The sequence below is a fragment of the Chanos chanos genome, chromosome 5, assembly GCF_902362185.1.
Source record: "Chanos chanos chromosome 5, fChaCha1.1, whole genome shotgun sequence".
NCBI classification, from domain to species: domain Eukaryota; kingdom Metazoa; phylum Chordata; class Actinopteri; order Gonorynchiformes; family Chanidae; genus Chanos; species Chanos chanos.
Genome location: NC_044499.1, coordinates 33576094 through 33602755, shown reverse-complemented (window position 1 = coordinate 33602755; position 26662 = coordinate 33576094). Strand labels below are relative to the sequence as shown.

The following is a 26662-nucleotide window of genomic DNA, read 5'->3' as shown; positions in this document are numbered from 1 at the left end:
TCCATAGGCTACATCAACTGTGGTACATGTGACTTTAGAAGACACTTTTAATCACACCAGTCCTATTCAAAATTCATTCACAATGGTTTCAACTGTAAATAACTTCAGCGACACATCTTTCTGGCCTTTGTTATCAGAATACATAGACATACATTACAACCTCTGCCTCTTATCTTCACAGGAGACCTGTGCTCTAATTATATGATCAAGCTGTACATGTTATAATTAGTATGTCTGGCTTTCAGCCAGCTGTGCTATGATGCACCAATGGTTAGCCAGTATAAAAGCATAGCAATAGGGAAGTGGAATAATTACACAGGGAGGACCATTGATGTTATCTTAATGGAATTAACAGGTACGTCTAAACCCTCTGTCATGACTGTGATGAAAACATCTGAAACTATATTATGATATTTGCTCTTAATCTGTGTAAATTAATGTGGGGGCCAGAATAAAGAGAGGAATTGAAAATTAATGACAGTATGCTCTTTCTGCTGGTCTGTTGTCACTGAAACCTTGCTAAAGACAGAAATGTTACTAAATTTTTGTTACACCAGTGAAAAGCACATTTTACAGACGACATTGGATTCCATTTCCCAGAATATTTCATTAATTTATTTATTTATTCATTTAATTATAAAGTAGGTTTGTTCATTTGTTCACTCATTGACTTTAGTATACATGTAATATAGAGGTATAAAGAGAAATAGTGTATAAAAAATATATAGGGGAGAGCAAAAAATCCACAGGGGTTTGTAAGAAAATGTTCCTCTTTCATAAAAACAAAATTAGGATGTATTTAGAACACAGGAGATGTCAACAAATCAATTCAGTCAGGAGGGAAAAGGCAAAGCAGCAACAACAACATCTTAACAGCAAAAGAATACATTTTAAAGAAAAGAAAACGGATGCATCTGACGGGCTTATTCATGAAGATCAACATTACATAACAAACAGGCATTATGGTTTTTGCACATCTTTAACAATGTACAACCAGTGTCAGTTTTTAAAAGGATTTGGTGAACAATTCTACTATGATGGGTATTTGTAATGGATTAACAAATGACACTATTTCCTGTCGTTTCAGGAATGAAAGGCATTGGTGAATCTAATTGAATAATAGTGTATCTGAGTATTCAGTGAACTCCTGGCCTTGTGAAGATTTACACTTCTGCAGGATTTCATTTTTCTTCTACTCCAGCACTCCAGAATCTAATCATTTGATGTTCTTTGGGGTCTTGACAAGCCAAATAAATTATATCTGTGTAGTTGCTGGAGGTGAAGACATCATTCAGTGCTCTCCCCAAGTAATGAATTATAGCAACTGTACCATGGAGACGTATGTCTGACCAGGTTTCCTTGTCCAAACACTTACGCACGTGAGGTGCCCCGTGAGCGCATGGTCAAATTACTCATGGGAGAAAACACATATTTGCCTCGACCCCACATATTCGGAGAGCTGGATGGGAACAAACAACGAAATATATTCTAAAAAATTAGTTTTCATAGCAGTCAGCTAGATCCATCTAGCATACCTATTTTTATTTGGTTAACATTGCCAGATGTTGCAGGGAGCGTTTACGCAACTTTTGTGGTGTGATGGTGATGACCTATTCGAATAGTGCGCTCAACTATTTCAGTCTCAGTCGTGAAAGGAAAAGAAACTAACATAATGTCATGGAGGCCGATCTCGAGAAAGTTGTAGGATAAAAAGTGCACGCTATTCAAACAGTTAGTAAATCATTTCTTGGGGATCTTGATACGATCGAAGTAACTTCACAGAAGGGGAGGAGTTTACGGTTGATCTGTTTTCAGCGAAATCAAGAAATCTACCAGTGAGAACCCGCGGACTCAACTTCTGTTGATTACACTTAAGCTCAACTTCTGCAACAGACTCTAACGAACCTATGTGAGGAATAGAGCAGTTCATCATAAATCCACAGTGTGCACATCAGAGGCTTGAGATTCAGAATGAAAAAGATAACATGAATCGTGCATTTTAAGGTATGGAGACCGTTTCAAGTGATTTTGATAATAATGCTTTTTTTTTTTTTGCAGAATCATATCGTTAAAGAAATATGTTCTTCAGCACCATCCATATGTGGCTTCTTCAAATTCTTAGAAACGAGGTGTCAAAATGCTAAGAAATTACTAGTAACTTTTTCCCACTTGATGTCAGTTTAGTAAGTAAACGATATAAACTTAATCATTGAAAATTGCTGCTGATGAAGAAAAACTATTTGTTATTCGTGGAAACCATTCTGGAAGCTGCTGATAAACACCGGTTTCATCCTCACCACCCTTACTCTGTGTTTGTGTTTGTTTCAGGGGTTACATTCACTCTGGAATCTAATTTTTAAGAGATTAATAGCATGCATTAACCGTCGGAAGTTCTGTCCTCACTCTGGTCCTTCTTGCGGCTGGTTTATGTGACTTTGTTGGCCAAAGGTCCTCCGTCATTACCTGTGAGTTACATCTGAAAGTCAGGGTGATGGACATGTCTGTGTGGATGATCTTACCCGTCAGTCTCCCAGTCATCATCATATCTGGAATTTGGATTGTGTAAGTAACGAAAACATCGCATCTCGGACAACATATTACACTGTCTCGCTGTGTTGTCTGAATTCTGCATGGTTTGTGAATATGATGATAGCAGGTCGCTAACTCAATGATATTAAAAGAATGATCCAGTGAAGGTCTTTTTTAACAGGTGAGAACAATGTCAGATTAACTGTGCTTAATTACCCATTTCTCTGTGGTTCAGTTCATACAGCACATGATTATCAAATATTGAGATGGATTTGACTGAGAAGTCTCTGGTTTCAGACCACTGGTTTATGGGAATTAAATTTCAGGTTTAATAAAAAAAATTGAAACCTAAAACTCAGAAATATGAAATATTTGTTCAAAGATTAGGTTAAAATGCACCAAATCAACTTTGTGTTAGCATCCTGTTTGCATGCAGAGGGCCACCTCACATGTACATGAGAACTGGAGTTTATAAATCTCTGAATTCACACTGTATTCTACAGTTATGTAGTTGTGTGGTTTTGACATGTCCAGAACATTAAACTATACTAAAAATAATTACATTGTGTTTAAAATGATCACTATGAAAACGCTTGCTGTACACTCAATGCAGAAATCACAGCTCCATTGTTATCTATCCTCCTCCAAACCGGGAGTTCACTTAGAGATAGAGAGTTTACAGTCATTATCTCTGAAATATGTACTGAATGTACATACTACATAATAAATCAAAAGAAAAGTAAATTAAACTGGGAGACGTTTTAGAAGTGAATGAAATACAATTTGTCACATAGACTAACTCTGGAGATGCTGTCATGGATACAGTTCTATCTTATAGTTACTAACAGTAAAACCTTGGTAATCAGATTAACGGATAAGGTGGTGGAGCACTGGGGTTTGACAGATATTAGAATTAACCCTGCCCTTATCTGCTTAAATACACACTTGCGGTGATCTGCGCTAAAAGCTGATGTAGCTGGAGAGAGATCCTAGGACCAATGTAAACACGTGAACAAACAGACGCATACGCTGATCTTCTCACCTTGTCTGTACTTGTCTTACGCTTAATCAACTCATACTCCCTGGAACTACACACACACAAACATGTTAAATCATAGTAATCTGAAGAAAACCTAGGCCTGGTATCCTCTAAACCTGCTGTGTTCATAGTAAATAGCACTATACAATTAAAACTGAATTGAAGTGAAGTGAGCTGAAGTGAATTAAAGGATGTGGTCCTCTAGAGAATGAGAAATGAGCACGTACTCCGAACAGGCTGTTTGTGCTACTATAAAGATTATGAAGTTTGGATGTTTTTGATATCACTGAGGGAGGTGTAAATACTCTGTAAAAGAAAGGTTGCAAAAAAAGAAAAGAAAATTAAAAAGAAAGAATTTCACACTGTAGAAGTTGTATAAGGCTCTTTCAGGGATCCTGATGAGGAGAAATTCTTAAATTCTCAGGGATTTAGCTGCAAATCAATGGTATGAAGAGGTTAAACTGTTATGAGCAAGCGTTCTGTGTCATTCTTCGTCATATGGGCTCTGTTGCTATGGAAATATTGTTGTCACCGTGATGCAGGTATGACTCATTTAATGTTGATTTTCAACCATGCTGTCATCCATTATCTGTTACGTTGGGTCATAAAAGCTATCCTCAACGCACCTAAGTATGCCACTAACTTAAGCAAGCTTTTGGCAAGACTGCCACTGTCACAGACAACTAGAGGAAAACTTAAATCATTTACTGAGAGTGAGGCATTTAAATGTCAAAGAAAACTCACTGAATTCTTCATCTTTGAAGATGTGTCAATGAAACTACGCTATTGCATTTATTTCTATCTTTTCTGTCAATGTTTTGCCTATTCAGTTCAAATGGACTTTTCTCTGTTCAATGTGTTCTTTTTAAAACAAAAGCAGATCAAAGGTCTTGACAGTCTTGACAGGTCTTAAGTCAATTTTCATATTTTCATCATTGTTCTCTCTCTTTCTCTCTCTCTCTCTCTCTCTCTCTCTCTCTCTCTCTCTTTCTCTCTCTCTCTCTCTCTCTCTCTCTCTCTCTCCCCCTCTCTCTCCCCGTCTCTCTCTCTGTTACAGATATGCTATGGCTCTGTACAATCAGCATGTGTGTCCAGTGGGTAACTGGTACGGTGGTTGATACTTAAATAACCTTTCACTTTTAATTGTTTTTACACTCAGTAAACACTATCAGTTCCAGAGGGAATTTTACTCTATTGCTGGGAAGAGCTGTGATGATAGGAACATGACCTAGCTTCTGCAGTTCATATTGATTCTTTACTAAAGAGGTACAACCCAGAGAATTTCACGTGCAGAGGGCCTGTGTTATCTCAGTGATAGGCCTCTCCTGAGTTGGAATATTTGCAGTGATAGATATGCCCGGAAACCATGTATCATACAACCATACCATATGAAAAGTAGAGGCAAAGGAGTGTTAGCTAGAGTACTGAAGAGCTTGGGTAAAAATCAGCACATTGAAGTGAAAAACTGGTTCCTCTTCTAAAATATAGCAGATCACTGAATATATGAAATACATTGAATGAAGTATAATTGTTTATTATTTATAAAATCTTTAAATGGAAGCCAAGCACACATACTACATTCGTGCATCACTGCACAAGTGCTTCATTGCTCTGCTGAAGAAAGCAGCTTTGGTATTTACATATACACAATCAGCAGTGAGAGTGTCTCTGTGTTGATTAACTGTGTGTATTTCTGCAGGGTGTATAATCAGTCCTGTGAGGAACCACTGTCCATGCAGAGGGGTCCTGAGCTGTGCTGTACCCTGGACAACATTCCTCTTATCAGGTCAGCACTCCATACCTCACTCTGCCACACCATTAATACCTCACTTATCAACATCGTAATATAGCTGTCATCAGGATACAATGTTTATGTATCTCAGCTTATTACAGAGCAAACTTAATGTCACGCTCTAGTCATACGTGACTCGAGAGTTAGGATTAGAATGAGATATAGACCTCTTGCGAGTCCACTCTGTTACTTATCAATCACATAGGCAAAGAGAGCGTGCAAACATGCAAACAGTGCTGAACCCTGAACTGCTTTGGCACACGTTCAGTAAAAACCGTTGTTGTTTATTGTTGTGCTATCATCCCTAGGTCAAGTTCATGAAACTGACCACCTCTTTATCTGCTATCATATAGTTGTTGATTATAGGTGTATTAATTACAGCTCTTTGCTTCAAACATCCATCGTTTCATGTAATTTTTGTTTTCTGCTTAGAGGACATTGGCTTTGACATTGAAACTCTTTTCTTCAAACATCTATCTTTTCGTCACTTGTTCTCTTCTTCACAGAAAAGATTGGCCTTAACATTGATTTTATAGAAAGGATTTGTTGTGTGGAAAAGTTCAGTTGTCTCTCTATCTTTCGCATTCTCACTAATGTGACTGAAAGACGACTTGCCTAGTGAAAGAGGATGAAGCCTCTTGACCTGGGAAGTAAAACAGGGAGTGTGTTCTTTTTATTTGACCAAAGCCTGTAAATTGTGACAGGGCAGAAACATATACATGGAAGATATATTTTTCCATTAAAACATGCTTCTTAAATTCGATGCTCTTTAAGGATTATTTTTTGTTCTTGCACCACCTCCACTTTAACCTCTGTTCCTCAAATAGCAAAGAGTGAGATTTTGAAGACAAGACACCTACAGGCAGGAATATTGTAGGGCATGAGTTCAATTTATGGCATTTCAGTATGTTATATTAGTTTGGAGGTAACAGTTTGTTTGATTGTTGTAAGTGCTAGACAAGATATGATGTGAAATCAGATTTAAATACATAGCTCTATAGTTAACCTATTGCTGTGTGTGCAGCCGTGTCTTGTAAGGATTCGGGGTGCTGATATCAAGCATAAACATGAAAGACGTTGGAGAATCATTATCATTGTAACCCATTCTCTCTCTCTCTCTCTCTCTCTCTCTCTCTCTCTCTCTCTCCCTCTCTCTCTCTCCAGTAAGTGTGGCACTTTCCCCCCAGAGAGCTGCTGTTTCAGTCTTATCTGCAGCGCTGGCTCCTTCATGGGTGAGCACAGAGCATATTAATCACAGCGTTTTCACATATGACTCTTTTATACGCCACAACTCTTCAGTACGCATCAGTCATATCTGATCAGTCCTGTTCATAAGTTCTGAAGTTGTTGTGTGGTATGTGTAGGATCTTTGGTCTGTTATAACCTTGTTTAGCTGCTGGATTGAAACCAGTTTTGTTGTTTTTTACCACTTCAAAATGAGACTGTCAAACCCTTGAGGTTCAGGCATAACTTGGTAGGATAACATGGCTTGTTTTGAAAGGAAATGTTTTCACCGTTGTCCTCTGAGAGTTTGTGGTCTCTGCTGTGGCTCCAGTGATGTGTTTCCCCCAGTGAAGTTTTTTTGCACAGACAGGCACACAGTCAGACTCTCAAGTCCCATCACTGATGGAAAACTCCAGAAACCTCAGGTTTTGGAAGCACGCAGTGTTCAGCTCATTCCTTGGAATTCTCGTGGTACTAGAGTGTTGAAAAACAGTGGCACACAAAGAGTAATGTTCTTGTGCAATAGTCTAGCTCTTTCAGTGTGGCACACACAGCATGAGGTTGTCCTTCGTTTGACCTTGAAAATGACCCAGAGTACAGCTTAGCTTCTGCTATTTTTTGGTCAGTTTGATTTTTTTTCCTTTTGATCATTTTTGTTATAAAGTGCTCCTTTATCCATCCTAACCAACAGAGTAAATTTGTTCTGAAAGCTAGACATCAGGGTCTCAGACTTAAAACAATCTCAGCAAAATATTTACTAAAATCTCTGCTGTAGAGAAGGTTATGTAATCCTATCAGACAATCTGTTGCATACCTCCCCATAGTCAGATTTCCTTGGGCAGTACTGTGTGGTTTTATTTTGGTTGGTAATGAAAGGGATTGTGTTCTGCACAAAGTGCCTCTGATTACATCCCATACTACATTTGCTCACTCAACTTGCACCATATACAGTCAAATATAGGATGTTGAGAAATCTCAGAAGCACTGCAACTGAGCAGCAGAAGTTCCTGTGAGTGTAAAACACATTTTTTTGATCAAGAAAAAAGGTGGGAATTCCCTGCTCCTGAAAACCTGCAACACCTGTATTCTTCCATAATATCAGACCAATACCGCTCACCCATCTCATCAGTGTTCTGAAGAGTTCATGACTAGTAACTTTCTCTCTCTCTCTCTCCTCTCTCTCTCTCTCTCTCTCTCTCTCTCTCTCTCGGTGTCCCTGGGAGCAGTGATAGTGATTGGTTTGCTGCGCTATGCTCAAGTCATCCACAAACACTATCAGAGTTTGCTCAATACAGCTGCACTCTCTGCTGGTTGGCTGTGTGCCACTGGGCTTCTCCTGGTGGGAAACTTCCAGGTAAAAGCACTGACCTTTACCTTCACACCTGAATAACCAGTAAGTTTAAGTTAAGTTTAAGTTTAAGTTAAGTAAAGCACACTGCTGAGTTCAGCCAATGTATAATGATGATATCTCTATTAAACAAATTTATATTATCTCCAGAAATCCTCTCAAATTTTTTTATAAACCAGTTGCATTGGTTGTCAAGTGTTTGCCTTAGCTTTTCACTGATGAATAATTCCATTTATTCATAAGAGCTCGATAGCTTATCAGAGGTACCTTGTGTGCTTGTACCTACGCTGGCCAGAATTACTGTAGGGTTAATATATCAGTCTGGTATTTGATGACACACCACAGTAAAAATGTACATGAGTCTGAATGTAATTGGTGATATGCTTGAGCATGTGATGGGATTAGAGAGAAACAGCTGTGCAGATTCCTCAGCAGAGTTCATTCAGGAGTTCATAGCATTCCAACCCAACTGATAAGAGCTGAAGAGATGGAAATGCTCTTTGAGTTAAAGATGCTACCTATCACAGGCACGCTTTTGTGTTAAACCCCCACCCCCCACCCCAAATTCTGCACTGTCTCTTTTCCATCATACCTGCTGCTTCAGCTGATGAGCTTTATTAAACCCATGTGTCTTTTGCTGTGGGATTTAGTTCTCTACTGTGCAGTTGCATAATGATTTTACTTTGATCTTATTGAAAAGCAAATGTACACAAAACCACTCGATAACTATCTTGTTCTGTACCCTTCTCGTCACTTCCACCCATTGTGTATTGTTGCATAAGAATAAAATCAAAGCCACATTGCTTTTTGATCTCTGCAGTCATCGTGCTTCGTTAGAAGCTCTTCGGGAGTGGTCCAATAACATTTTATTGTATCCTTGTTGTGTGTTTTGTTTTTTTAATCTCACATTATCACATTTGGCTTTAAAGTGGATTGTTTCAGCTGATCAGCACCACCGTCCACCTCTTAAAACAGAGCCTCTAGAGAAGCCTCTAGAATTTTCCCGGCATTATACGCACTATCTGATGTTCCAGTCCCTGCATTGTTTGATTAGATGCCAATAAAACATAAAACACTCTGCTTTTATTCGGGACGTAAACACAATAACCTGAGGTTTGAGGTGCGGCTTTGTTTACGTAAACAGTACCGCTGTCTTGGTTATGCTTCAAGAATCACCAGTGAGTCCTCCATGCTCCCTGGACGTCCGCTTGCACTTTTTTGGTTGTGGTTCTGAGTGGTGGAAAGCAGAGATGTGTGGAACCCAGGCAGACCACCGCTGTTGTGATTTAGAGACACGGCGCTACAGGAATGTGCGGGAGGGAGTCCAGGGTTCCCTTCATCTCACCCAACGCTGACTCCTCACCATCAGGGTCCAGTCAAATGAACGGCGCTGACCGGCTTCAGATTGTCTGTAGATCATCCAAACACACCCAAACAGATCCAACTTTACTTTTCTCAGTGTCAGTGAGACCGCTGGGATGGAATGTTCTTTGTAAACTTTTAGTGTTGGAGCATCGTACAGATGTTTTCCTCATTCAAACAGCTCAGGAACTCTATGATAAGTCTGGGATGCAGCCAAGCGGCATGACATTTCCCAGAATGCTCTGCAACCACATGTGTGTGAAACATTGGGCTGAGAAGTGTATGGAGAAGTGAAACGCTGACTTGCTGTCTGTCCCATGCCAAAACAGTTGGTTTAAACAGAAGCAGACTCAGCACACGCACAATGTTTTTTTTTCCCCCAAGTTTTAAGTTCAGTTTGTGGCGCTAAGCATAAAAGAGAAAACATTTTTTTCTTTCGCTATGACTTTTATTTGGGTCTTAGATGTGATCCTTATTTGGACACTGGAATTTTCCACACTGCATTAGACATATCCGTCTTCATTCATGCTGTAAACCAAATGCCAAAACAAAAACCGCCCTGTCTTTTAGATTGTTTCCCGCATTACTGACTGTTTTATTTCAGAGATGGATCATGTAACTGGTGATGTGTGATGTTGTGTGTAATGTCATTTGTGTTGCGTCTGTGTTACAGGTGGATTTTGCTAAAGTCCTGCATTATGTGGGTGCTGCACTGGCCTTCCCCACCAGCATGCTGTTTGTGTGTCTGCAGACAGCTCTGACGCTGCGTTTGGCAAAAACACATGCTGACCGCAGCATCTTTCTCCTGCGCTTGGGCATGACTCTCCTCGCATTCACTACACTTGTGCTCAGTATCCTTCATCCTTCGTGTGTGTGTGAGTGTGTGTGTGTTTGTGGGAGAGATCTACCGTAGGAGAGATGCTTCCATGTTTTTCCAGACTCTGTACTTACACCCTCATGCGTTTCAGAGTGTGAATGTGTACATTCATTAATGCATTCCTTTATGTGTAGACCGTATTTGTCAGGTTCAGGTTCGTTCCTTAACGCTCTGCTCCCTAGGTGGCGTGTTCTTCATGCAGGAGAGCTTTGTGTTGCAGCATACTTCTGCCATCTTTGAATGGATCTTCACCATCATCATCCTTCTTTACTACGGCACGTTTGCCTACGAGTTCAGCGACATGTCCAGGACCACACTCCTGGTTCTGCTCACTGGAGGAACTCCACTGTCTTCAACCACGCTGACAGAATACAGTTTAACTCTAGCTCATGATGCCAAAATGCCTTCAGCCAATTAAATCTCATTTGACTGTTTCTAAGTGACACAAATGAACCAATCACATGGATAACTGTCAGTCAACCATCATTCTTCACCATGGGTGAGGTGGGACCACAGACATAATGACTCATCGAGGTTGGTGAAATGTGTAATTGGTGACACCTGATGTTTTGCAGGTCTACAGCACCAAAAAGGGATTTTACCTCTTAGTGATTTCATGTATTTTTAGTGTGTAGCTAAACTACCTGTTTCCAATATCAAATGGCCTTTTTCAAAGGGAAGTCTAAAATGTTTTTAGCACTATCTTTGGATACATATGTATGTGTTTTCTATTTTGTAATTTGTTGCACTAATGGAAGACCTATTTGCCTTACTGAATATTTTGACCAAAGACCAGAATATGGGCATGAGCAGTCTTCACGTTCTTAACAACGACAATGTTTTTAACAGTGGCAGATTTTATCAGACTGATATAATTGAACTGTCCTGTAAACCATCCACAAAATATGAAGAATGGCAAGTAATCAAGACAAAAAAAAAAGAACAGCAGGTAACTGCCTTTGATAAAATACAATTGAACAATAGACAATTGAACAATTGAGGAAAACAACAGAAGTTCTCTATGATGATTGTTTTTAAAAACATTTTTTTCATTCTTCAAGACACACCCACAGCAAAAAAAACTATTTACAGCATGCAGAAATGGTGTTCATTCCCCATCCAGTAGGGGCAGTGTAGAGCAGGTCAGTAAAGATGCTTGGGAGAGAACAGACAAAGATTTGGAAATAATGTTCAGCACAAGATGTTTTGTACACATACTCAGATCTACTTCAGTCAAAACCATATTCAACGCATCAGGCCTTAATGCAGACGCTTTACATAACCCTAACCCTCAGCAGACATTCTGCACAGTAAACTATATGTTTATCTTCAGGCACTGTCGTGTGAAAGTGTCATTCCAAATAAAATGGCCCATGGCTCAGATAAATAAACTCTCAATCAACAGATCTTGTTCCAAAATAAGTACCATATTTGGTTTGGAATGTGATTCCTTACCCTACAGAAGAATTTTAAAGCATAACCGTGTGTGTTTTCATATCAACGTGTGTCTCTCCAGAGGCCTGATCTGCTGTATTTGGATGAGGTGTAGAGCGTTGTCTAAGCAATAATTTATTACCACAACCCTATACACTCCCACCTTGAGATGTTTAGGGGTTTATTTTTCACAGAGAGGGGGGGCTATCCCCCACACCCACTGCCCTAACACACACACACACACGCACACACACACACACACACACACACAGCTGTCCTCTTTCCTTTGGGTCACAGCAGCTCAAAGACAGCTGTTTGTGTCTCTACTTGTGTCATGCTAGTAGTTGAGGTTCTTGGGCACCTCCCACGGAAACTCTCTCCTGCCAAAGTGACCGTAGCAAGCTGTCTTCTGATAGATGGGCCTCTTCAGGTCCAAATCTCTGCAAAAAAACAAAAAACATTGTATCTTCTCAGTGAAACACAGTGAAGGTTCTGTGTAATGTTTTGTAAGGTTTCTATTTGATGCCTTTCTTTGAAGAACGTCATAACGTGCTACAACTTCTTAAAGCTTTAACATCTTTCAAAGGTTTAAAAAGAAATAACAATTACAAATGATGGACAAATTCAGGACTTGCTGAGAAATAAAGAAAGACTGAGAGTATTCACTATTTAAAAAAAATGGGAAGAATGCATGTGTGGCTCATTTCCTGTGAGAATGATTTGTTATCTATGTAATGATTTACTGACATTTTTTTGTTGTTAACTCTCACTCACTTCCTAAAAGACAACAAACAACCAGCATTGTGTATGAGTGTCTTCACTTGGACGGAGTGTTAAGCACAGGAGACACTAATTGCAAGGAGTTTGTTTTATGCTTACCTGACAATGACCCCTGGTCGGAGGTCAAAGTTCTTCTTGACAATCTGCAGCAGTTCTTTCTCATTTCTTTCTGAGGAGCCGTAGGTGAAGAGAGAGATGGAGAGAGGGTGGGCCACTCCAATGGCGTAGGACACCTGCGTCAAAAACACAGAGCTTTAAACAGTATCAGGAATGCGGGTCTTCCCCTCATTATAAACATGGCCTGAACTCTACTGGCCTGAATTCTAATTCCTTTTCACTGAAAATATGAAAATGGTATAGTTCATCCATAAAGCGTGTGATATTAGACTGTCGAATGATATCGGAATGGCACAAACAAATCTTCTGACTATTTTCATCTTTGTGTTTACTCACATAAGAAAAATGACCAACAGAAAGGTTTATCAAACAGTTAATATAATGCTAGATGTTGAACTAAAGGATTTATTGGATTGATACAAAGCCTAGTTAGTGGCTACTTAATAATTGTAATTGTGGATCTGCTCACCTGGACCAGAACTCGTCTACAGAGTTTGGCTTTGACTAGAGACTTGGCCACCCATCGGGCTGCATATGCAGCTGAGCGGTCCACCTTGGTGTAGTCTTTGCCAGAGAAAGCTCCGCCCCCATGGGCACCCCATCCTCCATAAGTGTCCACAATAATCTTCCTGCCTGTCACTCCAGCATCACCCTATCACAGAGCCAACAGAGGAAGAGGAGGTGTAGAAAACTAGTGTGATGTAAGGATCTCATGTGAGGATTGTGAGACCTAATTGGACTCATGGAAGTGGTGCGTAAGAGACTGAAAAAGTGCGTAAGAGAACAAAATAGTGTTTTTGTGTGTGTGTGTGTGTGTGTGTGTGTGTGTGCGTGTGTGTGTGAGGCATCGAGCTGACCTGAGGTCCTCCAATAACAAAGCGTCCACTGGGCTGCAGGTGATAGACGGTGTTTTCATCTAGGTACTTGGCTGGTACAACAGCTTTAATGACCTTCTCCTTTAGAACAGCTCTCTGCTCCTCCAGAGACACATGGTCATCGTGCTGTGCGGAGATTACAATCGTATGTACCCTGCGCGGAATCACTGCTCCATTCTCTTGAGAGTAGTGCACAGTCACCTGGCCAAATGGAGAGAGAGAGAGAGAGAGAGAGAGAGAAGCAGAGAAATAACTGATGTCCTCAAAGCCTTACACATAATAGCTGCATAGAATCACTCCATGCTCTCTTTATAGTGATATTTATGCAACTGGTGTTGATTATGGACACTGACAGTATAATACCTGGGTCTTTGAGTCTGGACGGAGCCACGGGACAGTGCCATTGCGTCTCAGTTCTGACATCTTGGCATTGAGTTTGTGTGCCAGAACGATGGTGAGTGGCATGCACTCCTCCGTCTCATCTGTGGCGTAGCCAAACATCAGACCCTGCATGCCAACACAGCAACATGTGCTTCCTCAGACAGAAATCTTTCCAATGTAGCAATGGAAGGACATTCAGGGAGGATTATGTAAGAGTCCTTTGCTCACTTGATCTCCAGCCCCAATGTCTGGCTCTTGGCGGTCGACGTGAACGCCTTGGGCGATGTCGGGAGACTGTTCCTCCAATGCCACTAACACATTACAGGTCTTAAAATCAAACCCTGAGACAGAAAAAGAATAAAATTTTAAGGACTAGATGATGTTAAGGATAGCACAATTTACTCTCTTTCTCTCTTTTACACAAACAAACACAGACCTTTCTTGGAGTCATCGTAGCCAATGTTTCGGATAGTTTCCCTCACCACCTTCTGGTAATCTACATTAGCACGTGATGTGATCTCTCCACACAGTAGAACCATACCAGTCTTACACACTGTCTCTGAGTGCAAACACACACACATACACACATAAACACACACACACACACACACACACACACACACACACACACACACAAATATGAGTAAATATACAACTCAAAGAGACACATTACTTTAATTACTAATGACTTAATTATCACTTAAACCTATGTCTAATTTAAATTGCAGGGATATTGTCTCTTTAAAATAGAATAGAATAAACTATGTATATGCTATTTATATGCTATATGGATGACATTCTGACTAACTGGATTTCTGAGATACAGATGAAGAGATGGAGTGTTTGTTTTTCATAGTGCTGCAGTAGTGTTGTGTGTGTGTTAAAATGAAAAGCTGAATGTTGATAGGCATCCAGGACTCACCACAGGCCACTTTAGCATCAGGATCCTGCCTCAGATGAGCATCCAGAACCGCATCACTGATCTGATCACAGATCTTATCTGGAAATGGACACATACACACACAGCATCCTGTGACATTTCCTTCACCATATCAGTATACACACAAGGCTTTTATACCTTAATAAATACCGACCTCATCTAGAAATGGGCACATACACACATAACATCCTGTGACATTTCCTTCACCATTTCAGAATAAAAAAGGGTTTTATGTTCTAATAAATGCAAAGCAGTAAGTGCCCTGCAGATAATATAGGGTGGGACAGGTTGTGGCTAATCAAAAAAGATTTTGTACAACAGATATAGGAGCCTGATGAAAAGAATCCAAAACACTGTAAAATAATCAAATGCTCACTGTTTTCTTTTAAATGATGATCTAATGTAAATGTTCCTAAATGAAATTAAGAGCACAGGAATTGTAATAAAACCAAATCATTGAATGAGCAGTTACTGCCATGACAAAATGACCACAGGTACACAAACTGAAAATAACATTCATAAGGTATTGATTTTAGGCCGTTTTTTACGTTCCATGTTAAGCATTTTTGTGTCATGTTACTGAAAAATTTATATTAGCTTCGCGTCACGCACCATTAAGATGCTATTGACTTGGACTCCACAACAGAAGAGCCAAATCATCCTTACTGTACGTTCACACTGAGAGCGGCGAGAGCGTCAAGAGTCGCCCAAACCTCCCTGCCAACGACGCTATTGAACACTGTGGACGCTCTGCCGTTGATGAAATAGGCGGGTACAAGTTCCTTCGGAAAGCTTGGTTATGCAAATGTTTTTAAAGGGGCTATAAAGCAAACAAACAGGTCGAGCGGTATCTTTGTGCTGACTGACCACCAGTAGGCTATGAGTTAACCTTATGAGACATTTTAAATGTGAAGGTGCGAAATCGACCGATGACAGAAATAAATAAACAATGCTAATTACATATTTCGTAACAAAATTAACTAATGAAAAACACTACTTAAAAGCTTTTTGTTGTTGTGTGTCTTTTGTGTTAATGATAGGCTAGGTCAAATTCCAGCATGGAGTTTATAGGATACGTTTACTAGCCTTGGCCTTTAATTAACACTAACGTTTGTGCATAACCTACATTACAGTACAACATGGGGAAACCCACCACCGATATAATCAGTTTCTCCTCCATTTTGCTTAGGACCAAAAGTTTTGTGGGAACAATAGTTTATACTGTCGTGTTCTCTACAATTCTCTAGAGCGGAGCACTTCCAAGTTTCTATTGGTTGCCGCCCAACCGCGTCATATCTCATTACCATAAAGTTAACCGAACTTCAACTGTATTTTGACGCCCAAACCACCCTCGCCGCGACGCCCTTTGCCGCGACGCTCTTCGCCGCTTAAAGACGCTGGCTCTCATTGAAAATGAATGACTTCCGGTCACTTTGACGCTCTCGCCGCGCTCAGTGTGAACGTACAGTTAGTATCCATGCTAACCAGCTTACACACACAGTTACTATAAGACTATTCGCTACATAAGGCTTAATGTAAATGTCAGTAGGGATTCTAATTGACCTGATTGGTGTTTGGCAACACAGAGCAGGAATGGAGTTCCCTGTGGTGACCTTTGGCAGGGAAATGTAGCTGTGAACTCGACCTCATATTGAGTTTCACTCCCACCGTCACAGTACTACTCTGGGAATAACCCTGAACAGGGGCACATTCCTGTGTAGCGTGCCCTACTCACAGAGACTATCCATCAAACACACATCATACCCTGCCTTATATGAAGACATCCTGTTGGACTAATCATGAGAAGTGTTACAGTAAAACGAGTACATGAAAACCAGTTTATGTAAGAAATGAATCTGAAATGAAATATGTTTTGTTCATAACAGCCTGCACAAGCAACAGTGAAGATAGGCTTTTTTGTTTGTTTGTTTGTGCATTTTTTAATCATTATTATTTTTGGCAGTTGGGGTTGTGTAAAATCATTTATGTGTGCTGTTCTTTAATTTACTGACCTGAAGGATTAGTGATTGATGGTTTTTCCCCACCCTTTTCTAGTATAACTTGTTTGAGTCTACATGAGTGATTAGTTGAGTGTTTACAGAATAACTTCATTGAATTCTTCATTCAGTAATAATGTCACTGTTATAGGGGTGTCGGAGATATGGACACACTATTTATTGAACAAATCACTGAATGAACAAGCATGTGTAGCTGCACACACACACATACACACACACGCGCGTGCGCACACAAGAACACAAACACACACGCATGCACACGCACACACGCACGCACACACTCACACACAAATACAAACACACACACGCATACACACACCTCAGGTGCACACATAATCAAATACATAATCCATTGTCTAGGGAAATACTGCCAAGCAAATCTTTTTAGGAGTTCTGATATGACAACACAGAGAAGTGACTTGGTCTAGCACACTACTGTGTTTTAGGTATCTTACACGCAATAACTATCGCTTTATTTTTCTGCGTTTCATATCCATCAGAAAAGTCGTAAAGAAAATAATGAAGAAAATGAATGAAAGAACACATCTTACACTCGTCTAATAAAAAACAGACCGTATCATTAGCTCACCAGGGTGACCCTCTCCCACTGACTCTGAGGTGAACATAAAATCTTCATCTCCATTCATTCTCTAGGTAAAAAGCTCGAAGCTCCTCAAAAGACACGAGGCAAAGCTGCTGGTGCTAAGCACTACTCTGTCTGCTATCCAACAGACTGGGGAAGAGAGCAAATGAGGAGCCTGCTGGGTAAATAAGAGAAGTTGAATGAGTGAGTGAGTGGACGAGAGAGAGAGAGAGAGAGAGAGAGGGAGAGAGAGAGAGAGAAAGTATCACGCTGTAGTCTTAAAATGCAGAAATGCTATTAGTCCATGTACAGCGGCATTATATATATAATTATATATGTACATATATATGATGTACATATAAGGTGATTAGAAGTCACTCACACACACACGGTGCATTGTTCACTCTTTTTATACACTAATCTACATTATATCAGATAAGTTAAACACAGAGCAGAATTTCCCCGTGATAATCAATAAAACGTGACCTACACACATACATAATTTTGCTGAACTATATTCTGATGCCTCTCGGTAAGAACTCTTATATTCTATGCCGTCCATACAGAGTGGCCTCTTTCTACCCTGCCTCATTCTTTTCTTTTCTTCCCCCCTCTCTCTCTCTCTCTCTCTCTCTCTCTCTCCCTCCCTTTCTGGGGGCCCCTCTGTCTTTGGTGCAATTGCTTATGTGAAATGTACTTCTGTGTAAATGAACATAGCCTTGTGTAATGTTGCAACACTATCGTTTATTTAGCGTGATTGCATTACGTCAATATAAAATCAGATTACATTATCTTCACTGAATCGGAAAACAGTCACACACACTCAAACTGACACCCGGAAACTGACCCAGTAAACTACTCACACATCACCACCAGCTCATGATAAAGATCAAAGTCAAGCATCTTTTAGAGATTCATGATCATTTTAACTGGACAGATCACACTTGTGTTTGGGAAACATTTGGGTGTGAAATAGGAGTGTGCTTGTGTTTCAGGCTTCTGTGTGCCTGTAAGATCTGGTTTCCCCTTCAGTAGTCCGGGGGAATGTGGTGGCTTCAGGGTGTGGTGAGGCTCTCTCTCTCTCTCTCTCTCTCTCTCTTTCTTTCTCTGTCTCAGCACACATTCCAACTCTGGCCAGCCTGAGGCGGTTTCCTCCCAGCCTCTCCAGTTTCATTACTTGGAAAGCACCACTAAGAATATCTCATAATTACAAAAAAACAGCCAACATGTTTATTAATGATGCCCTCTGCATACCACCACAAATTGCCTAGTTTGTATAAGCGTGCTCATATGTCATTCCCTTTTTTGCACAGTGCATCGCATGGAGAGAGATCACACTGAGTCCTATCAGTTTAGGCATGGTTAACCATGGAACTGGTCATCTAGAAGTGCCGCAAGAATGTACCCCTTCTCTCCCTTCTCTCTGTCACTTTCTGTTTGAATGTGTGTTTTTTGGACGAAGCTAATGACCTCCATTCATCACCGAACACTTTGCAATATGAAGAGTAATCAGACCATATGCACATTTTACCCAAAAGAAATTCTCGGGTTGGGCATCATTTTAGGAATCTGATTTATTAACCAGTGTTCCACAGCTCTTCATCAGGAAAGTTCAGAATACTCATTAAAAAAAAAGATAAAAATAAAAATAAAAAAATAATGATGAAAACATTCCAGTTGACTAGATCGGCAAAACTAAGGATGAAAGATCTGTACCACACAAAGGAATACAATTTTTAAAAAGAGAAAGAAAGAAAGAAAGAAAGAAAGAAAGAAAGAAAGAAAGAAAGAAAGAAAAAGAAAACTGGTATGTACTGGAAAATACAGTACATTTGTGTTTTTTCAAGAGCATTGCCTAACACAAAGACATTCATTTTCATTTCAGTTTTTCAGTGACAACTACATTTTTTATAGACGTCTTTTCAACTACCTGAAAAAGACGGCTTTTCACCTTTCACTTTTCAACCACTTATTGTAAGTCGCTTTGGTTAAAAGCGTCTGCTAAATGCCAAATTGTAAATTTTAAATTGTAACCACATCTCAACGTTGTTGAGACGTCAGGCAAAGTTGTCTTTTCAACGTATTTTTTTCGAATTTTTGCTGGGTCGGTTGCTCTCGTTGGTGTATTTTAAGCACAGTAAATGTAAATCATAATAGAAATAAATACACTATTGTAATCAGAATTTAATTTCATCCCCTAATTTACCGAACTGTACTTCAGGGTCGCATCGATCTTGTCCATGAACAACACCCCAGTTATACGTGAGTTTTGGACCATTCCTTCGAAGCTGAAGACAGGCAAATACTTCTCCGAACTGACTTTTTAAAATATGTCTAAATTATACGATATGCAAAGCATGCATTGTTACTGCACATAACCCCTAAATGTAATTTGTTAATATGTATCTTTCAGGCGAAACCAGGAACCATGTTTCTGTGTTTTGTGGATGGAGTATTAATGCAGTTGCACGGTTACTATGGAAATGAAACTCCTTTCCGGACGCTCAAACACAAGCGAGAGGTCAGTCGAAATTTGAGACAAACGTTGCTACTGAATTATTTGTAACTTTATGCGAATAGTTTAATCTTAGCAGCTACATTTGTTCATTCGTAGGGTAATCATAGCCAAACGAGCAATCCACAAAAGAAGTATTTTCAAGTGGACTTGATCTAGCCAATAAAACCCTCTGAATAATATCGACTAAATGAACGAACTCTTCTGGTTTTGTTTATTTGTTTGCGTTGTTTTCTTTGTTTGTTTCTTTGTTTTTAGTTTTCTTCTGTTTTTGAGAGAGAAGGGGGGGGGTCTATTTAAAGTACCTTGTCTGCACATGTTTACAAGCAAAAAGTTACTGTTGTTTTGCTTAATGCTTTTAGTAAAATGGAGTCCGAATACTTGAAAAAGCAGCTAGGAAAATGCCTTGTGGAGGGCATGGCAGAAGTGGCCGAGCAAAGACCAATGGATCCGATCGAGTTCCTTGCCCAGTGGATCTACAAATATAAAGAAAACCTGGACTATGCGAATGAGGTAAGTTGGTTGCAAGGCTGTCATTTCGTGCATCCTCCGCTTGCATGTCGTTACCCAGCATCACCAGGAGGTGGCAATAATCTGTTGTTTTCGGTAGCTGCATAGTCATTCAGTAGAAAACATGTCACAAAAGACAAGTTTGGGTAATTTCCTAATCGTTCACAAGTCAAAAAATCATGTCCTTCTTAAACAGCTGACAGATTAAACTTAAATTAAATAAAAACTAATTGAATGGATCACTACTAAAGATAAATAAATGGATATATTTTAAAATGCTAATAACTCATCCTCAGAGAAATAGGTATCAGAAGCAACTGGAGCTGGAGATGAAGAGCGCTCGCGATGAGGCCTTGCACCAGCAACAACTGAAGGATGAGCAAGAGAGGATCAGAGAGTCACAGGTAATGGGGGAGACAGACAGATAGACAGAGAGAGAGAGAGAGAGAGAGAGAGAGAGAGATTGTTCATTGATCTTTTTTTTTCTTCAGCAGACCGATGAGCCTGTTCAAGAGCCTGTGGCAACACCTCCACCCACTCCAATGACTGAACGACCAAAGAAATTCAACCCTCCAATGCTGCCATCATTGTTGGAGGGAGAGGATGGGGTATTTCATTAACTCATTTGTTCTTCTTTGCCAGGGAAAAACTTTCACTGAAAAGCCTTGTACTGAAAGTAATCATGTCATTTGAAAATTGACACACTGGGTTTATATTTTATTAGCTAATCTTATACTCTAAATATATGAAATACTGGTTAAGATTTGATTGTGTTGTTCCCATTCTATGATGATGTGACAAACAAAAACACCTTTAAGTAAAACCTTTCCAGAGAATACTGTTCAGGTAAGTCCTGTGCATTGATGGTTCAGTGGTAGAATTCTCGCCTGCCACGTGGGAGTGATTCCCGGCCAATGCAACATAGCGTTCTTCTCTCTTTGGGGCCTGAAGAGGCCTAATGGTTAGAGAAGTGAGCTTGTGATGAAAGGCAGTTTACAATGCCGGTTTGATTCCCAGGACCGGCAGGAAAAACATCAATGGCTGAAGTGCCCTTGGCACTTAACCCTCATCTGCCCCCTGGCCGCAGGTGCACTGCCCACTGCTTCTGTACCTAGTGGCTGTGTGTGCTCACTACTGGTGTGTAAGGATGGGTTAAACGGAGAGGTCAAATTCACCGCTCACAGTGTGTGTGTATGATCACAGAGATTTAATCTTAATCTTAATCTAAAAAAATGTCTCACTGTTTCACTATCAACACCCAACCCAAAGATAACAACATTAAGTGCAACCTCTGCATTTCAGATCTGTTTGAGACAAAACTCCAAATTCCTTACTCTGGCTGTTGGTAGAAATGTGTTTATCTAACAGTCTTTTTGTTGTGCTGATGGGATTTTTAATTTTTGCAGTGATGTCACAGAGCATTTGTTCCATTTTCCCTCTGTGTGTAGTTTGATAAAAAAAAAAACTCTAAGGAAATGTTATTTCTCTCTGTATGTCCACTAAGGCAACATAGTCTGAGAGCAGAGAATCCTCTCCAAAGAAAACTTGGTGAAAGGGCAGTTACACCCTGAAGCATCCAGAATTTTGCAAGCATGTGTCTGTGAAATCAAGCATTTGCCAACAGAAAGGCAGATGTGGTACTGTTCATCAAATGACTAAGTTTTTCTCTGAAAATTGTTAAGATCACCAACAGACAAGACAAAAGGAGCCCACACAGAGTGTGGTTATACTGACAGAGATAAGACACAAACTGGAGAAAGTTCCCAAGAATTCGGAGGGTCTTCCTCCTGATGAGCTCAGCTGAGTTTTAACACAACTAATAATAATAAAAAAGGTCAGGGCTGAAGATAATGTTAATAGCAAGAGGAAAGGGAATAACAAGACAAAGGAAAAGAGGAAGAGAAGCCTTAAAAGAATGTCACAGAAATGAAAGCAAGCCTCTCAGTCTCCTGAACAACAGGTGGAAGAAAGATGATTGTCCATCACAGGTTTCTTTACTGGCAAGCCAAAAATAAAAGCATCATCATGTTCCTTCAGCAAAACTCTTTTTCTTTTTATCTGTCAAATTCACAGACAATGTCTTAGCACATTGCATCCATTTTGATTTCACATTTTTTCTTTCTGTGGTAATTTCAAGAATAAAGGTGAACCAGGCACCAGTGATGCAACATCAATCTCTAACCCGCAAGAACATAGGGAGGGGGATGACTCTGAGCAAGCACAGAGCAAACCCTCAGAGAACAGCAGTGAACATCAGCTACAGACACTGGAACAGGTGACTATTCAAGTGTTGAGGAGAAAACATACCAGTGGACAGATGGAAAGGGTGATTGGACTGATGAGATGTTGGACAGACGGAATGATAGAAGGGACGATAGAATAAGAGACAGACTAAACTAGAGAAAGGGAATCCATCTTCTGCAGAAGAATCCTTCAGCCAGACTCAGGAGTGTCTCTAATCAGACGTGATGTAGAGTTTCACTGAGACCTCTTCCCGTCCAGTTAGAAAGTGATAAAGAGAGTTTAAGTATCATTGCTACCATGAGAGTTGATGATGTTTGATAAAAATGAACTAATTCTTAATCAAGGCTGTAAGCTTCTCAGACAGTGGAGAATCAGGAGTCTGAATACGGAGCTGAATAGACAGAGAGGCCATTTTCTCCTAATCCAGGCCTAGAAAGCTCTTGTGATGTTCTCAGGAAGGACGAGTGAGAGTGATTGAGATTGTAGATTTCAACGGTTAAGAGAAAGACAATTTGTTTGACTCATTACCTCACTCTACTTTTCCATTTAAACTCAACAAAAGGACACAAGCAGACCTGAGGGTAATGAACCAGATGATCCAGACTCAGGGAAGTCTACTCTTAAACCAGATGATCCAGACTCAGGGAAGTCTACTCTTAAACCAGATGAGACTCGGTCTGAGCCAGTTCCACCACAGGAAACACAGTCTTCTGCACCGCAGATGATGGAAGAGGTGAGAATTTACTTTACCCTGAGATGGTGAAGCCTTTTTTTTTTTTACAATCTCAGTATTTTCATTTCATGTCTCAGAGACAGGATAGAAATGCCAGAATTAAGGACAGAGGAGGGAGAGGAGAGAAAGAGACAGATGGGAAGGGGAAGAGGATGGAGAAAGAGAAAGAGATGTATGGAATTTGAGATGAGAGCAAGAAGGAATATGAGAAACTTCATTAGATTAGCTGGACAGGATTAAAACAACTTGTCAAAGTCAAGATGCTACCCTTTTTGTGCCATTACTGGACAACTACACCTTGTCTTTGAGAAGGGAACATACTGTAAAGATGAGGTAAAACATAATCATTAAAGAAAAAGATATAACCATCTTATAAACAACCATAGTTAAACTGCTGAGTAATCTATTGCACATGATCTTTTCCTCCCAAAAGCAGGAAGCTTTAAATGTAAAGCTGAGTCTCTCACAGGAAGAGCAGGAAAAAGATGTAGCCCAAGAATCTCCAGAACATGTAGATCAAACCCCAGAGTCTCCAGCACCTGAAATACAGAAATCTGCATCACCTACTCCTCAAACCCAAGGATCTCCAACTCCAGCGCCTGAAACAAAGGAGGCTCCATCACCTATACCTAAATCACAGGAGCCTCCAACACCTACACCTCAAACTCAGAAATCTCCATCACCTACACCTCAGACACAGGAGCATGCAACTGAAACCCATCAGTCCTTGCCTGCTGAACGTGAAACCAACCGGTCTTCAACACCTACACCTGAAACCCACCCACTATCCAAAACACCCAGACCTGAAATGGAGCAGTCTCCAACACCCAGACCTGAAACACAGCAGTCTCCAACACCCGGACCTGAGACACGGCAGTCTCCAACACCTGGACCTGAAACACAGCAGTCTCCAACACCTGGACCTGAAACACAGCAGTCTCCAACACCTGGACCTGAAACACAGCAGTCTCCAACACCTGGACCTGAAACACAGCAGTCTCCAACACCTGGACCTGAAACACAGCAGTCTCCAACACCTGGACCTGAAACACAGCAGTCTCCAACACCTGCTCCGGATGAACAGGTGATTCTTTCATCAGACACATGATTCTAAACTAAATGCAAGTTACTTTGTGGGCAAGGTACTGAAATAATTTGAGTAAGACAGAGCAGCGTTCATGAGAACATGCCTGTAAGTTCTGAAGGTTAAGCATGTGGGTTCATCTCCACAGCCTTCGCTACTCTCACTCTAAGGACCAAGATCTTGGATCTTATAGAGGTTTGGATCTGAGAAGACAGAGCGACAGTGCAAAATTTTGTCACAGTTTGGGTCTGTTTAACTTTGTAAACTCAACAGGGTACAGATGACCCTGAATGTGTGGAGCCTGAAAATGAGGGAGAGGAACCCATCACTGTATCAGAAAGTGACATAGAGCACACACAATCCAAACAAGAAACAGAAGAAAAGAGGGTGATGTTTTATGTCAAACGTATTTGCCTGCCAGTCTTGTTTGGTTTTCAAATCTCTTGAAGTGCTTTTCAGTGCTTTTCAAGTGTTCATTTACAATCTCTGAGCTTTTCCTACGATGGATTTGTTTGTTTTCCCCTATAGTGGAACTGATTTTCACACTTCACACAAACCACTGGTATTGTTACTTAGCTAAACAACAGGTCCTTTGCTAGGTACTTAGCTAAGCAACCAATACATGCTCATCACATACACTGCTTTGTTAAACTTAATTATTTCAGTTTGTTTAAGCGTAATCACTTCTTACGTAAAGTGGTTGTTAACTGATGCTTTGGGATGTTGAGTAATGTCTCTGACTGTAGGGTGATAGAATGAGAAGCTTTAGTTTGTAATGAACGCACATCAAGATTTTTCTATTTTGCTATTTTAATGTGTCGCTTGAGGGTGCTTTTTATTTGAATTAAAATTTGCTAATTTTTCTTCATTCTGTATATAGGAGGAAGAGGAGCATGCCTGAGACTGGAGAAACAGACTGAATTAAACATGTGACATCAAAGAGCATTTTTAACGCACAGCCCACAGATGGGCTCAGGCATCTTAACTGTCCCATATGTTTAATTCACATAAATGAAATGTTCTAAAAATCTCACTGTTAATGGATTAAATATACTTAAACAATGCAATAAGGATATGTTTTTATTTATGTTTGTTATGTTTTTGCATGCACTGTGAGAGAGAATGCAAATCTAAAACAAGACTGGCATCTCATATTTGCATTCATAGAAGGTAGAGGTGATGACAAGGGATGAAGGTGTGTTTGATGTTGAGTCAGTGAAGTAATGGTCTTCTCTGTAATTTAACATTTAAAGAGAATTAGTGAATGGAAATAACATTTTATTCCATTTCAACATATGATATGATCCAATGTAGTTCAAGATTGAAGGCCATTTGTGGGCCCATTTGTTTTCAAGAGTTCCTTTCCTGCTAGAAGTTGTTAGACACTTTAGCAATGCATTATCACATTTTGAAAAAAAAAAAAAAGATTATTATGACATCTCTCTTAACTCCACATACCGTCTCCAGACCATTCGTTGGCAGAAATTTACTTTGCATTTATGTTGCGGGCTTTTGGCTACTTGTGAACATAGATCACAACCACAATCGAATAAAAGACTTCCAAAGCGGGTATACCTGTTGGTCAGCAGTTTGTTCAGACACCACCCCTCTTTAAGAGCTATTTTCCCATTCTATTATATTTTCCCATAGAACTTTTGAATTATATGGCCTCATCTTAGTTAAATTAGTACTGTAAGTGTTGTATGGTCCAAGATGTGGTGTTACACTTGGCCACTACATATAGAATTTGGCAAAGTTAACTTTGGGGTTTTTTATAGTTAGAACTGCAGGGCTTTTGTTATTGCCACCCTTACACACACACACACACACGAAATTAGATCGTTGACCATGATCCTCAGGTTATGAATGGTTTTCAGACATTCATTCAAGACATTTCAAGACTTTTCACCCTGTTTCTGCTTTTCCCCCTGTGGAAACCGTCAGCTTACTGTAATACTGTACTGAGAAATGTGTCTTGTGTAAGAGCCAGACAATGTCTGGATTTTTGACAAGTTATATAAGCCTTAACCGTGGAGAATATCCAGACCTCGTGATCAGTCATTGGGCTTAAGGCATACAACCCATTGTGGGCTGAGTTTTAAAAGAAATCAGCTCAAGTCACAAGGACCAGTTTGAAGGATCAACTCCACTATTTTTCTCCTATCTGAAGGACAGTGCTGGATCTCTTTGTCAGATAATGGACAAAGCCTTACTCTAAACTTAAGCTGATGTAATTGTGTATGTGTGTGTGTGGTCAGAACGTGGGATGATTTAATG

The 26662-nt window shown here is 40.1% G+C and overlaps 3 protein-coding genes across 3 annotated transcripts; 2 read left to right on the top strand and 1 right to left on the bottom strand.

Moving 5' to 3' along the window:
* The first annotated feature begins 1678 nt into the window (after window positions 1-1678).
* On the top strand, window positions 1679-12056 carry LOC115811153 (transmembrane protein 150A). Its single transcript, XM_030773240.1, has 8 exons — window positions 1679-2004; window positions 2329-2562; window positions 4626-4673; window positions 5268-5354; window positions 6525-6592; window positions 7811-7938; window positions 9968-10145; window positions 10354-12056. Exons 2-8 carry the CDS (start codon window positions 2492-2494, stop codon window positions 10587-10589), a joined length of 816 nt encoding a protein of 271 aa, XP_030629100.1. The 5' UTR covers window positions 1679-2004; window positions 2329-2491; the 3' UTR covers window positions 10590-12056.
* Window positions 11943-17363, bottom strand: LOC115812416 (S-adenosylmethionine synthase-like). The gene is made up of 9 exons (XM_030774895.1): window positions 17306-17363; window positions 14681-14758; window positions 14195-14317; window positions 13987-14099; window positions 13741-13884; window positions 13360-13578; window positions 12972-13154; window positions 12485-12618; window positions 11943-12045 (listed from the first exon to the last, which is right to left on the bottom strand). The coding sequence occupies exons 1-9, from the start codon at window positions 17361-17363 to the stop codon at window positions 11943-11945; spliced, it is 1155 nt and encodes a 384-aa protein (XP_030630755.1).
* A 2817-nt stretch (window positions 17364-20180) lies between these two features.
* Window positions 20181-22128, top strand: dydc2 (DPY30 domain containing 2). Its single transcript, XM_030774894.1, has 3 exons — window positions 20181-20327; window positions 20621-20728; window positions 22018-22128. The coding sequence occupies exons 1-3, from the start codon at window positions 20181-20183 to the stop codon at window positions 22126-22128; spliced, it is 366 nt and encodes a 121-aa protein (XP_030630754.1).
* Window positions 22129-26662: the final 4534 nt, after the last annotated feature.

Coding starts and splice junctions, on each gene's coding strand:
- LOC115811153 (XM_030773240.1), top strand. CDS start 2,492: ATGGACATGTCTGTGTGGATGATCTTACCCGTCAGTCTCCCAGTCATC. Junction 5,355..6,524: donor GACAACATTCCTCTTATCAG/GTCAGCACTCCA, acceptor CTCTCTCTCCAG/TAAGTGTGGCACTTTCCCCC. Junction 7,939..9,967: donor TCCTGGTGGGAAACTTCCAG/GTAAAAGCACTG, acceptor TCTGTGTTACAG/GTGGATTTTGCTAAAGTCCT.
- LOC115812416 (XM_030774895.1), bottom strand. CDS start 17,363: ATGAATGGAGATGAAGATTTTATGTTCACCTCAGAGTCAGTGGGAGAG. Junction 13,885..13,986: donor ACATTGGGGCTGGAGATCAA/GTGAGCAAAGGA, acceptor GTTGGCATGCAG/GGTCTGATGTTTGGCTACGC. Junction 12,619..12,971: donor GTAGACGAGTTCTGGTCCAG/GTGAGCAGATCC, acceptor TTTTTGACGCAG/GTGTCCTACGCCATTGGAGT.
- dydc2 (XM_030774894.1), top strand. CDS start 20,181: ATGGAGTCCGAATACTTGAAAAAGCAGCTAGGAAAATGCCTTGTGGAG. Junction 20,328..20,620: donor ACCTGGACTATGCGAATGAG/GTAAGTTGGTTG, acceptor ACTCATCCTCAG/AGAAATAGGTATCAGAAGCA. Junction 20,729..22,017: donor AGAGGATCAGAGAGTCACAG/GTAATGGGGGAG, acceptor GATCACCAACAG/ACAAGACAAAAGGAGCCCAC.